Here is a 13728-nt window from a genome sequence, read left to right on the forward strand (position 1 = left end):
GGGGCTTTCTGTCAGTGCATAGCCCACTTCAGATCCTATATTCCCCCCCCCCCCCCGCCCCGGCAAGCGCACGTGTGCTTGCTCTCAAAAAAAAAAAAAAAGAAAAAAAGGTTAATTCACACAAGGTTCCTGGTTTAATGCTAGGCTTATGTTCTAGGGACTTAGTGAGTTAGCTACTGTTGTTGGCTATAGGGGCATGACAGATCTTGAAATGTCAAAAAGACCCAGAGGCACAGGACTGTGTGAACTCAGCAAGAGCACTCGGGAGACTAAAACAAATATTAGTTCTGGCTCTGGCACCAACCATGATGTAGGACTTGGGTGAAATCTTCACACAGAAATGAATCTTCCATGGAAAAGCATGGAGAAATTTCTTCTGGGAGGAACTGTATAGGCATGTAGGTAGGCAGACTACCTCCACACTGTGCAGGCCAGCATACATTGGAGAGAAGAGGGTAAGGCTATAGACAGAGGCTCTAGCCTACAAGCAAGATCTGGAGATGACAGATTTGTGCCCCCTGGCTTCTCCGAGGGCCCCATAATGCTATAGGAGCCAAAGGTCAACACATAGTTAGAAGCATAAGCATAAGCTTTTTTCTATTAAGGTCAAGGAGGAAGCTGGAAAGCGGGCCTGAGCGCATGTTCCCTGGCTTTACTGTTCTTCACCTTAATTGTGTAAAACGTGTCTAACTGGAGGGATGGCTAACAGGAATTTTACCTTGATAAGAAACCAAGAAAGCTGTGATTTCTGCTAGATCACTTAGGCAGAAGTAGACAAATCTAACCAAAACACACACAACTGGTCCCAGTATTTTACATGTTTATATTTTCCTAAGTGTTAGGGAACAAAAGCAGAGCTATGAAAACCCACCAGGCTGTGGGGGTGGGGGGTGGAGTGGGGAGTGGGGTGGCGGTGGTGGCAGTGGTCTGGGCAGCACCCAGGAGGCCCCGTATGCGGGCACCACTCCATGCTCAAAGAATGCTCCTCTATCGTTGTTGCACTTGCACAGCCACCATGCCCACCCTCTGAGGCCAAACAGAAAAAGGTTGCCTGACACTCAGGTTTCGTTTCCACTTTATTGCTCAAGCACAGAACTTGAGGCAAGCCTGGACCTTCAGCAACGTGCAGAGAAAAGGCTGAGGGGGTTGGGGACACAACCTGGCTGAGAAGGGAAACAGATCCAAAGGGAAATATGGGGGGGGGGGGGGCAGCAGAGGCGGTCATCAGGACACCAGAAGACATCTCAGCCATACCATCTGGGGCGAGGACGGGAACAGAGAGCAGTAGCGGGCACAGCAGTGGTTTTCCCCATGCCCCTAGCACCCACATGGAGGCCACATGTTTGGGAACAGACCGGGAGGAGGGAAGGACAAGGAAAATGGCTGCCCAGGAGTCTCCCTCTCCACCCTGGTTTCACATCAGACCCCGCAAGTATCCCTACCACTCACTCCCTTCTACCATTTGAAAAATGGACATAGCAAACAGAAGCAGCAAAATAAATTAACGTTCTGATGAGTGTGCGTGTGGATGGACATTCGTTCACATGTAATGGGGGAAGGGGGAAGGGAAGAGGGGGTGACATCACCTAAACCGATCCCCCAGCCTACTCCTTTCCCCCTTCCCCCAAAGCCACCATCTAACCAGATAGAAAAATAAAGGTCTAATTCACTCAAAATTCTTCAGTTTTTACAAAACTAACAGGGTGGAGGAGGGGAGGGAGCAGGGGAGGCAGGCAGCCGCAGGAGTAGGGCTGGGTAGAGGCTATGCTTCCGTCTCCACCTGAGGCTGGCTCCCTGCCACATCATTCTTCTGGTCATCCTTCATCTCCATGTCAGCATGATGGTTTCCTGCAGCTACTGCTGCCTTGGCCTGCGGAAAGGAAGACAGGAAGGGGATGAGTTCCAGTTCTCATCTGGCCCAATCCCTCTGATGAGAAAGGGGACTTTTACTTCATGTCCCCACTCCCACTTGCTTGCACTGATCTGGGGACACAGCTATATTCACCTACCACCATGCTGACACTGTGTTGGGTCTGTACCACAAATACTCATCCCAAGTTAAAAAAAACAAAACAAAACATGCTAGCTTCCAACAGAATTACCCCAACACAGCCAACTCCCTTTCCAGGTATGTCCTAAAGGCACACACACATGAAATTGTAAATTTACAAAATCGTTCACTATGGTGCTACTTAGAACTGTACTCATCCAACATGGCAGTTACTACCACATTGGCTACTGAGTGCTTCAAATACAGCTAGTTCAAATGGATGGGTTTTAAGTATAACAGAACAGTGGATATTTAAGATTTACTTAGTCTGGAAAAAAAAAAAAAAAAGAAAGAAAAAAAAACCCAAACAAATGCAGTTAAAAAAAATTTACCCACTGCTATATTTTTTCTGTTCACTTTAACACGGCCACCAGAAAACTTAAAATCGCTGTGTAGACTGCGTTATATTCCCATCAGACAGAGCTGGTTTAGAACACTGGAAGACTAATCAGACTGGGTAAGAGGATATAGGTTATGTGTCCAATGCTACACCATGTTAAGTGCAGCGAAGAATGTGAAAGCTATTTTTATGTTGGTACAAAACAATCTTCTACATATGATCTGAAGACAGCATAATGCAGAAAAGAGGTGGAACATGTGGCCTTTTATTTAGGGAAAAAGGAGAAAACGGTCTACTTGTGCATGTATGAATGATCTAAGTACTGGTTATATCAATTGCTTCTGGGGGTGGCAGTCTTTTTACTACATGTTCTTTTGTGCTGTTTAAAGTTTTTTTTTTTTTACGTTTATTTATTTTGAGAGAGAGAATCCCAAGCAGGCTTGGCAACGCCCATGCAGAGCCTGAAGTGCGGCTTGATCCCACAACTGTGAAATCATGACCTGAGCTGAAATCAAGAGTCAGATGTTTAACCAGCCAACCAGGTGCCTCTGCGCTGTTTAAATAAAACTACGTAACTGTATTATCTATTTAAACATAGGGCTTTTAAAACCTAGGTTTAGCAGGTGCCTGGGTGGCTCAGTTGGTTGATTTCGGCTCGGGTCTTGATCCCAGGGTCATGCACTGAGTGTGGAACCTGCTTAAGATTCTCTCTCTCTTTTTCTCTGCTCCCCCCCCCCGCCATGTTCTCTCTTTCAGACAGACAGATGGATAGACAGACAGACAGATAAAACCTAGGCTTTAAAAAGGTACAGGTTGGGAAGCACACACAGTAACCAACTCCCCACCTCTGGGGCTTGTGAGTGGGTTTTTAGCCCTGATCACTGAGGAAGTGTGGCCCCCACAACAGGGTTCTGTGAAGGAACATACATGTTCTTCCTCCAGAGACAAGGGTAGCTTCTGGTTTCCAAGAGTGACCCATACAACCAGAGGCATGAACAGCCACGGCACTTGGGTTAGGCCTAGCCTCCTCTTCTGTCTATCCCAACTGTTCCCTGTCCCAATCCTTACCTTGCTCTCCTCCTCAGCTAGCCTCTCAAACATGTTGGCATAGAGCTTCTTCTCCCGAGCGAGCTGCTTGCGGATCCGCTGCTGGCAGATAGCCAGCTGGGCCTTGGCGGCTTTGTTGCTGGGGTAGAGCTGCAGGACCTTCTGGAAGTCAGCCCGTGCCAAGTCAAAGTCATTCACCGCCAGGTGGGCCTCTCCCCGGCGGAAAAGGCCCTTCTCGTTGTTGCTGTCCAGTTCCAGGGCCTAAGGAAGCAACAGTGAGACGTCAGTCCCTGCAGCCTGTGGCCAAGACTGGGTTCCAAAGGTAGTCCTCACTCCGCAGGATGAGGCAGAATGGAAATGGCTGGCTCCACCCCAGAAAGGAGTTTCGGGGCACTAAATGAACAAACCAAGGTTTAAGAAAGAATCCCAGTTAGTCCAAGAAGCAAAGGGAAAACAGAGCTTTAGGTGAAAGAGAAAGACCCGTGACAACATTTTCGTTTTCTCTAGAATAAAGCAGGTATAGAAGAGGGACAGACTAGGAACCAGGGCCGAGAAAATGCCATAGCGGTTTTTCCCATCCAGTGTTACCTTCTACCTGTGTCAGCTGCCTCCTATCACTAAAGCCAAGGTGCTTGCTTCTCCTACCACTAAATCCAAGAGCCCTTGCCTCTGGGCCCTTCATCTCTGAGCTTCCACTAGCCCACTTACTATCCTACCCCTACCCTAGTCACTGAGACCAAGTTTCAGACCTGCTGGCAGCTCACCCAGCCAAATCCGTGAACATTGCTCCCATGCCCTCTCTAAAAGGGCCTCACCTTGTTACAGCTTTCGATGGCAGCCGAGAAGGCCTGTAGTTTCAGATGACACATGGCCAAGTTGAGGTGGGAGGCCAGGCGAAGGGCCTGTGCCTTCTGTGCGTCCTCATTAGAGAAACTCGACTCATATTCCAGCCAGGATACAATCTTCTTGTACTGCAGTAAAGCTTGCTTGTACTTGCCTTCCTAGAGAGGGAGGGAGGCTTAGGCAATAGACACAGGTTCAGGGGCACCAGGCTGTCAGACTCTGTAGACACCAGTGATGTATGGGCATGAGAAGTCCTGCCTCCCCTCCTCCTCCAGCAAGAGCAGCTAGCTTAGATCTACTAGGTGAAGACTATAGGCATTCCCACCGCCACCATCCTCTCCCTGGCAGAAAAGGACTTCAGGCATCAGGAGGAAGGTTGGGCCCAGAGGGGCCTTCCCCCAGGCCCCAGATGCTGGCTCACCTTGAAGTACATAGTGCCCCGCTCTTTCACTATGGTGCTCTGTTCCAGCTTCTCCTCAGAGTTCATCTCCCAAGACTCCTTGGCCTAACCCCAAGACAGAAACAAAGCTGTGAGCTACCTCAAGGCCACGTACTGCAACCAGATTCCGGGACAGAGAAGACCTCGAGCAAGCTCACCTTCTCGAAACTCTTGAGGTGTACTTCGTATTTCAGCTCAGCATTTGGTGGGATTTGGAATTTTTCCTTCCCAACACTGCCAAAAGCATAGCTGGGGGGAAGGAGGGGGGCAAAAAAAATCTAGGTCACCGCTGCCATGCTTAACCCGCTCCCTACTGAAAAGGCTTCCTGTCTGTTTCCTGCAAAGTAACTTCCCATCCCTTGAGACTTGGTTCAAATGTTTCCTGTTTGGCAAAATCTTCCCTGACCTCTTCACACAATTAGCTGGTCTCTTAGCATCTTCCACATCCTCCTCACGCACACTACACACTGGGATGATTACTCAATTACTAATTGCTAAAGCTCACTGAGCAATGAGTCACTAGAAGGCAGGAATAAGGTCTTTGAATACCTGGGAATTTTCAGCATTATACCTGGCACATAATAGGCATGTTTTAATAAATATCACAATGATGGAGAACATTAATGGAAAATAAAAATTTTGACATTGGTAAAGGAGGGAATCTTGAGCAGCCTTGACTGAAAAGGTTAGCCTTTGATTTGAGATGTGGACAACTGTGACCGTGCTCCTAAATATGGAGATCACGTTTGCTGTGCAGAGTTGCAGGGCCCTCTACTGAGGCTGTGGGAGTAGTGAACACACACAGAGGAAAAGATACAAGTGTCCAGTTACACAACTAACTGTGGACATGTGGATCTCGGACTTTTGATCACCCATCTGTTATACAAAGCACCCACTCCTCACCTGGGCTTGAGGTACACAATGGAACGTTCTCCTTTTTCCATGCGCTGAATGGCTTTCTCCAGCCCACAAGGCAGGTCCAGGCTCTCCCCCTCACCAACCTCAAAGCGGAGCTCCCGCTGGTCGAACATCTGGTCCTTATAGTACCCTTCCAGTGTAACTGGTATGAAAAAGAGGCAATGTGTCAGGGATGTGAGCAGGCAGGGGATTGAGGAAGGATGCCACCGGCTTCCCTCTATCACCTCATCACTTCCTGCCCCCAAGATGTCTTTGTCGTGTTCTTAGAGCTGGAGGGACGTTAAGAGGAAATGGTCCAATCCCTCGTCTCTCAGACAAGAAATTAGGATCAGAAAAGGAAGTGACATGGGGTGCGTGGGTGGCCCAGTTGGTTGAGCATCTGACTTAGGCTCAGGTTATTATCTCACAGCTTGTGGGTTCGAGCCTCACTGTCAGGCTCTGTGCTGATAGCTCAGAGCCTGGAGCCTGCTCGGGATTCAGTGTCTGTCTCCTCTGTCTCTCTCTGCCCCTCCCCCGCTCACGATCTTCTGTCTCTTCCTCAAAAATAAACATTGAAAAAAATAAATAAATTAAAAAGGAAGTGACTTGCCCAGAACCACCCAGGGCCTAAGTACCAGAATCAGAACGGAAATCCCAGACTGTACTGTCTCACCCTCCACGATAGCGCCCTCATTGGGCCTGGCATAGCCTTCACCCCGAGTCCGTATTCTCCGGATGATTCCGCCATCTTCTTCTTCTGTCAGGTCCTCTCCCCTGAACTCAAAGAGCTCCACCTGTGGGACAACACATAAGGCAACACGACTCCTTTGGGCACTAACTCCATCAGCAGTGAGATGCAACTTCTCCCTCACTCAGAACAGTCCTTAGTAAATGCCAGACCAGGAGTGGACAAAGTGGCACTTAGCAAAAGTTCTAAGTCCCGGGGGCTCTAGTCTCAACTCTGGTAGGGGTGGGCCCGTCCCACGGCTTTTGTTGACCTCAGAAGATCCAGCCTATCCTATCCACGTTCCAGCCTATCCTAATCCAGCTACTTGAGAAGGCCAATCTGGTAGGCATTGGAAATGACCCAATATCTTTCAGTAGTCTTCTGAACATTCTCCAAGTATCCACTAATGAGGGCTAAGCCATCCTCGGAATGAATGAAGTTCCACCTCTCAGTGAAGGCTTTCCTCATCCCCTTGACCCACGGGGCGCATCCCTCCCCTCCTCTGATCCTAAAGCACTGGTATTCCATACTGTCATTTAGAATGTATAGACCTCCTGACCTCTTCCAGTCAAAATTATAACCAATCTCTGGGCGCTGCTCCTGACATAAAATATGCCTCAACCCTCACTCTGCTTCAGGTCCGAAGAGGGGTTTGTGGCCACCTCTCTCCACCCGAGACCTCCATCAGCTGCTGCTCTCTGGCAGCAGCATGCTATGTGCACAGCAGAGTGAGCTGCCCTCTCCCTGTCTCTTCCTCCTCTAAGGCCAGGCCCTTAGCCTTGGCTACATTGTCTCCAAGCAGCAGGAAGGGCTGGAGGGCAGCCAGGACCCAGGCGAGATAAGGCTGGTTCTTCGCCTTGCTCTCTGCTCCTGGACACTCACCTCAAACACAAGTGTGGCATTGGGGGGGATTTTTGGAGGGCTGCCTGCTGAACCGTAGGCATATTCGGGTTTGCACGTGATGTGGCACACTTCTCCCACCTTCATGGTTGCTACAGCAATGTCCCAAGCCTTAATGACCTCCCCTGTAGGTATAGAAAGCAAACAGGTCCTCTTTGGCAGGGATCCGACTCTGGGCTCAAACACTGGCTCCAAAAGACTTTTATTATACCACGCCCAAGGGGAGGCTAGACACTCTTTAGAAAAGTAGAAAACTTAGTTGCAATAAGTGCTGTCAGGTCTCAGACCTCTTAAAAAGAGAAAAGTAAAGGAAAAACAAAACAAAAAAAAACCCCACTCAACTCTGGAACAAAGGAGTTTAAGGAATAAGGCAGTCCATCCCTGAACAGGAACTGAGGTGTTCAGAGATGATCAGGGAAGGTGAGATAGAGATCAGAGATCGATAGTTACAGAAGAGTAGAAGGAAAAAAAAAAGAGTAACAGAAGAAAAATTAACAGCGTGTAACAAACCATTCCTCCTTAAACTTCTGAGAGTATAGTTTCTGTTTGTGACAGCTTATACCCTCCACAGAGCCTACACTACCAACCCACTAACCATGCCTACCTTTGCCCAGGTCAAAGGAGAATTTGTCCTTGCGGTCCAGACTGGAGTCAAACTTAGTGCCATCTAACAGCCAGCCAGTGTAGTGGACAAAGACTCGGTCCCCAATCATGGGCAACTCTGTGCCCATGCCCTCTCGCTTGATGACCTGGGAGGAAGGGGGAGAAGGTGAGTACCCAGGCATGGGGGCAGAAAGAGGCACCCACGCTACCTGCATACTTCTGATGGAAACCCAGAAGGAATCGTCTGCTTCCTTGTAAGCCAAGGGACTAAGCCTCAAATGATTCTGATATGGAGTTTGGCTAGAAGTCAACTGACCTCCCACGCCCTCCCCCCATTTTACTTGAGGTGGAACATAAAACGACTTGGTTTGAAAACTAGAGCCAAAAGACCCAAGGTTCAAGTTTTTGCTGTATGATCTTGTACAAGTCCAACCCTCTAGACCTTATTTGTAAACTAGCAATAATAATCCCTATCAGGGTTGGAGAATTACATTGGTAAAAAGTTAAAGATGATTATCAGCAGCAGCAAAGAAATGCCAGTGGTCGTCAGATCAAGATCTGGTTTGCAGATAAGACAAGGATGAGAATATGAATAATGAACAGGATAGCAGCAGTCCTAAAATACCAGGTCACTGATAAGCATAGGGGCTCTCACTCGGGCCCTTAAACTGACTTGGGACACCACCATTCCTGACTGGTAGGCTAATTAAGTCTTTTATTTCTGGGCTAAGAGCATTTCTCAGGAACTTAAGTTCTGCTCCTCTTCTTTAACACTTAAAAGAGGTGACAAGGAGACTCCATGGATCACATGGGTAGGTATACCTTCTAAGGAAAAGGACAAATGACTTGAGGAATAGAAAGGCAAAGGGGAAGGACTGGAGGAAAAAAAGGGGAAATGGCTCTTCTGGGATGAATAACCTTGTAGAAATCACCAGAATGCTGGAAAGAAGGGGAAGCCACATGCCCACTGGGAGAACAGCTTAAGATTCGAACATGTGGGGCAAAACCAGGAGCGTTTCTGGACCAGATAAGGGCTCCCCGAGATCTCTAGCTTTGCTCAGGTCTCTCTCTCTCTCTCTCTCTCTCTCTCTCTCTCTCACACACACACACACACACACACACACACACACACACACACACACACACGTGGAACTGTGCAGTGGGAGGCCAGGACGAAAAGAAACACTGGTTGAGGAGGAGGTATGAAATCCAGGCTGATTTCGCCATCCTGTACTCTGCAAAACCTGCTCTGAAGCACCATCAGTCGTTCAGACCCAGGTCAAGATGCCCTTCCCCGAATGTCAGATCCCTCCCTTTCCCTCCTCCGAGGCTCCCAGCAAAGCACCTCCTCCCGGCCCCACACCCCATGCCCCAAATCAAGACGGCAGAGGGCGAGGTGGGAGGGGAACTACAGGTCCCGGCATGCACTGCTCCCTGGTTTTCCCGGGGCCGGGGGGAGGGGGGCAGCATGGCCGAGCGGGTGACCTAGCTGAGTCCCAGCCTTTAGGAAGAGGGTAACCAAGGGGACGGAGGGCACCAGAACGTCTTTCACGGCGAGGCCCCGGACACCAAGTCGTACAAAGGCCTCTGGGCCAGGAAATAACTCTGGTGACCCGCTTCAGGTCCTAGCTAATGTTTAACTGCCCGGGGGGTGGGGTGGGCGAGCTCTCGCAGCACCGCCAGCGAAGGCGGCCAGGGACTTCCCGCTGCGGCGGGCGGCCTGGCCGGGGACGCAGGGTCGCGGAGAGCTGAGGGGAGGGAAAGGAGCCGGAGCGGGCCCGGGTGCATGCCGCCCGGGGCCCTCTAGCTGCAGCTCGCGTGCAGCGTTGCGGCCCCGCCCCTCCCTCCGCGCTGCACCGCGCACGCCGGAGTTGGCGCTGCAGTCCCGGGCCCGGGCGCCGCAGGGCTGGGGGGCCGGGGCCTCACCCGCATCGCGGGCCCCCCCTAGGGGGCCGGAGAACGGCCGTGGGGAGGCCCGCGCACATCGGCCACCCGCTGCGAGCGTGCGGCGGCCCTCCCAGCCCGAACAACGCAGCTAGATCCAGGAAGGCGATGCAACCGGCCGCCGGCCCGGCTCAACGACCCGCCCGGACGCTGCAGAGGCGGCCCGGGGCTCCCAGGCTCGGCGGGAAGGGCGGCTGCGATGGGCGTCTGCCGTGCCCCCCATCCCCCTACCTTCAGCACGCCTTCGTCTTGCTTGGGGCTAATGTCTACCCCCTCGAGGGGCAGCGGCGCCGACTGCGCCCCGCTCTCGGCCGCCTTCATCTCCTCGGCGGTCATCGCCACTCGGTGCGCCGTTTACTCCGGGAGCACTGGGCGCGAGCCAAGCCCTCTCGTCCGGGCCTGTCTGCACGGGCGTGCGGGCGGGAAGGCGCTAGCGCGGCGGCCACCCAGCTGCGAACCGGTCGAAGGCTCGAGCACCTCTGGCTACCGGCGCGCTCGCAGCCCGCGGCGGATCGGGCGCGGGAGCAGGAGTAGGTGGGTAATGAGCGGCCGCGGGGAGCGATTGGTCCCACCCCGCCGCGGAGGGAGGGGCTGGGAGGAGCTGGGGCGGGAGCGACGGACGGAGGGGGAGGAGGTGGAGAACTTTCTAGAGACGGAGGCGTCTAAGCCCGTTCGGGCTGTAGTACTAAGGGCGCTTATATTAATTTTTTTTTTTTTACGGGGGGGGGTCATTCCTTCTCCTAGCTGCTTGGTTCTCCCCTGCCCCCACTCCTGAAACTCTAGGACTCTGGGGGTTTCCCCCGCTCACTACTCCTGCTCCCCTCCGGCCCAGCGCCCTTCCCCGGCCCTCCCCCGTCCGTTTCCCGGTCTAACCGGATTCTTCCAGATCCTTCTCCATCCCCCTACATCACTCCAATACCGAGCCTACCAGCCGCCCCAGATCCGCCCTATACATTGCATCTTGCAGCGTGGTTTGCTTAGAGCCTTGTAGCCGGATGTGAGTGGCAGCGCGTCGGTCTCCCCGGGACCCGAGACGCGCATTTTTATAAAAGCCGGTCGTAAGCGCGGACGGCATGATCTCTCCATCTTTACTCGGTGTATATACTTAACGAATTGGGGAGAAAGTGAGTGAAAAGATGTAACTCCAGTGCACAGAATTGGGGATAGCAGCCTTGATTGCCCCAGAGCCGGCAACACGTGCCGCCTTCAGCTCTTTAAAATGCTACAAGCAGCAGATCTGCAAGAAATGACCCGCTGAGCTGAGGGCTCTTTAAATGGGGCACATATTAAAGGGACCTAACCCGGCAATAATAAAACGACCGTTTAGGTTAATATTTAAAAATAAGAATGGTTTCAAGTCACGAAAAAAGTCATTCCATCTTATCAAAGGCCCGTGGGAAGGAATCTTTTCTTAATACTTGGTTCCGAAGTATTTAGCGACTGCCTGTGGAGTACCGAGCATTTGTGTGGCAAGTCAGAGCTAAATGGCCTTTGACAAAAAGATCCATCTAGGGAGAGTCGGTTTTGCTCAGCACTCAACCGTTTAACATAGTGCCTGGTGAGCAGTTATTGGCTGCATAAATTTGTATTCCAATAATAATAATTTTTTTTTTTTTTGGAGTCCTTGCTATGTGCCTGGTCCTGTGCACACTCTCCCATTTAGGTACGCAATTTAATTTGCCCTATTATAGATGAAATTTCAATACCATAACATAATTTGATAATTCACTGTAGTCTTTTCTGATAGAACTTGAGGGGAAGGGGATACAGAAGAAATAAAACCGTCTCCTCCAGCAGTTTACAGCAAATGACTTTAATGTGTATTTATTTTAGAGGGGGGTGTGTGTGGGAGAGGCAGAGAGAGAGGGAGACATAGACTCTGAAGCAGGCTCCAGGCTCTGAGCTGTCAGCACAGAGTCAGATATGGGGCTTCAACTCCGGAATGGTGAGATCATGACCTGAGCCGAAGTCGGACGCTTAACGAACTGAGCCACCCAGGCATGCCTACAGCAAATTACTTTGGCCACAACTAAGACATTTCTCATTAGATGACCGGGGATACCCTCAGCGGGAGGGTATGGGGGGTTAAATTTTTTTTTTTTTTCTTTTTTCCTCAGTAGAGGAGGAAATAACAGTGTGAATAGAGGTCCTCCAAAACTCCGGGAGACAGAGGTGGTGGGGAAGGTGCTGGCTTGCTGGGTTGGCAGTTATCTTGCTGTTGGTTTATGCACAGGGCTATCCCATCGTGTGCTAGTTTCTTTTAATGCTGGGTTCATTGGGTATTATCTGGAAGAACCAGTTGGGATGGAAAAGAAAAGTTCACCTTTAGAGGACTGCTTTTTGCATCTGTTTCCTAATTGGAAGCAAACAGCATAAGTCTGCGTCTTTTAGTTCTTGTCAGTACATATTGAGTGCTTAAGATGCACCTGCCATTGCCTGAACACATAATAACAGAAAGAGCATGTGCTTTGGAGTAAGCAGAGAGTTGGGTCACTGGCATACCATGTGATTTGGGGCAGGTTATAGGGATAGTAACACTGGTCAATGGAAGTAGTTGTGATGGTTAGGAAAGAGGAAACACATGGCAGGTGTCTAGCACAGTGCCTGCCTTCAAGTGGGTGGTTACTAAACAATGCTCATTATGTGATAAGTGTAATGGTAGAGATGGGGGCAGAGTGCTAAGAATACAGAGGTCTATTAGAGAGGAGAACGATGGGGTGGAAGGGAAAGGGGAAGGATAGGAGGGACAGGTTTCCAGTGAGAAAGTTCTGGCCCCTTTTGAGTATTAGAGGAGCTAGGGAATGGAAAGGAGAAGGGAGAAGCAATAGGCATTGGATTTTTGAATTCCCAGACCAGAGCCTTATTGTTTCTAGATTTTTTCCCCCAGTCCTTTACATTATATTCTTCTGATTGTAAAACTTACACATATTTAATGTAGAAAGTGTGCAGACGTTTTGTTCTTTCCCTCCCCTGACTTACCCGTTTGTCCCAGCCCATTTAAATTAGTACTCCCATTAAAGATGTTTAACAGTGTAATTATTTTCACTGGTATTATTCACTCATTCAAAACCCTTCCAAAATTTTCCCCTTTTGCTGAAGAAGAGAACATACTTTTTTTTTTTTTTAAATAATCCACTTTATACTGTACATGACTCATGCTGTGGTCAGAAGCTGTGTTATTACCAAAATCAGCCTTCCTGAGTTCATCTGGTTCATCTTTGTAATGCTAGGCCCGTCCTTTAGACATAAAGACCCTGTTATTTAAAACAAATTTTTTTAAGGTTTATTCATTTTTCAGAGACAGAACGTGAGCAGGGGAGGGGCAGCGAGAGAGGGAGACACAGAATCTGAGCAGACTCCAGGCTCTGAGCTGTCAGCACAGAGCCCGACGCGAGGCTTGAACTCACGGACCATGATATCATGACCCGAGCTGAAGTCGGATGCTCAACCAACTGAGCCACCCAAGTACCCAAATACCCCCCTTGTTTTTTAAAGTTGCTATTTTGACCTTAGACTGCCAATGCTCTTAAATGTTAAATATATATATATATATACACACACACACACACACACACATATGGATCACTTAAAATTATGTGAGTTGAGTATGTGTGTGTGTTTATACATGTACACATGCACACTTTATATAACATACCAACATAATGAACCTTGGGAGTATACCACTTAGCCTGAGAATTAGAATATCACCAATATGATTTGTGCTAAAAATAGAATAGCAAACACTACTGGGTATTTACCCAAAGAATACAAAACCACTAATTCGAAGGGATATTTGCACCCCTATGTTTATTGTAGCATTATTTCCAATAGTCAAATTATGGAAGCAACCCAAGTGTCCATCGATAGATGAATGGGTAGAGATGTGGTATAGTCACACAATGGAATATTACTCAGTCATAAAAAATGAAATCTTGTCA

At 49.6% G+C, this 13728-nt stretch overlaps 1 protein-coding gene across 1 annotated transcript; it reads right to left on the bottom strand.

The window, feature by feature from the left end:
* Positions 1-1058: 1058 nt before the first annotated feature.
* Positions 1059-10320, bottom strand: FKBP4 (FKBP prolyl isomerase 4). The gene is made up of 10 exons (XM_040462779.1): positions 10022-10320; positions 7848-7992; positions 7226-7368; positions 6290-6410; positions 5623-5779; positions 4878-4968; positions 4702-4785; positions 4253-4438; positions 3459-3698; positions 1059-1870 (listed from the first exon to the last, which is right to left on the bottom strand). The coding sequence occupies exons 1-10, from the start codon at positions 10124-10126 to the stop codon at positions 1763-1765; spliced, it is 1380 nt and encodes a 459-aa protein (XP_040318713.1). The 5' UTR covers positions 10127-10320; the 3' UTR covers positions 1059-1762.
* Positions 10321-13728: the final 3408 nt, after the last annotated feature.

This window comes from Herpailurus yagouaroundi, unplaced genomic scaffold (genome assembly GCF_014898765.1).
Source record: "Herpailurus yagouaroundi ecotype Mexico unplaced genomic scaffold, PumYag 355, whole genome shotgun sequence".
NCBI classification, from domain to species: domain Eukaryota; kingdom Metazoa; phylum Chordata; class Mammalia; order Carnivora; family Felidae; genus Herpailurus; species Herpailurus yagouaroundi.

Coding starts and splice junctions, on each gene's coding strand:
- FKBP4 (XM_040462779.1), bottom strand. CDS start 10,126: ATGACCGCCGAGGAGATGAAGGCGGCCGAGAGCGGGGCGCAGTCGGCG. Junction 5,780..6,289: donor TGAGGGCGCTATCGTGGAGG/GTGAGACAGTAC, acceptor TTTTCATACCAG/TTACACTGGAAGGGTACTAT. Junction 4,969..5,622: donor ATTGTGTACCTCAAGCCCAG/GTGAGGAGTGGG, acceptor CCTTCCCCCCAG/CTATGCTTTTGGCAGTGTTG.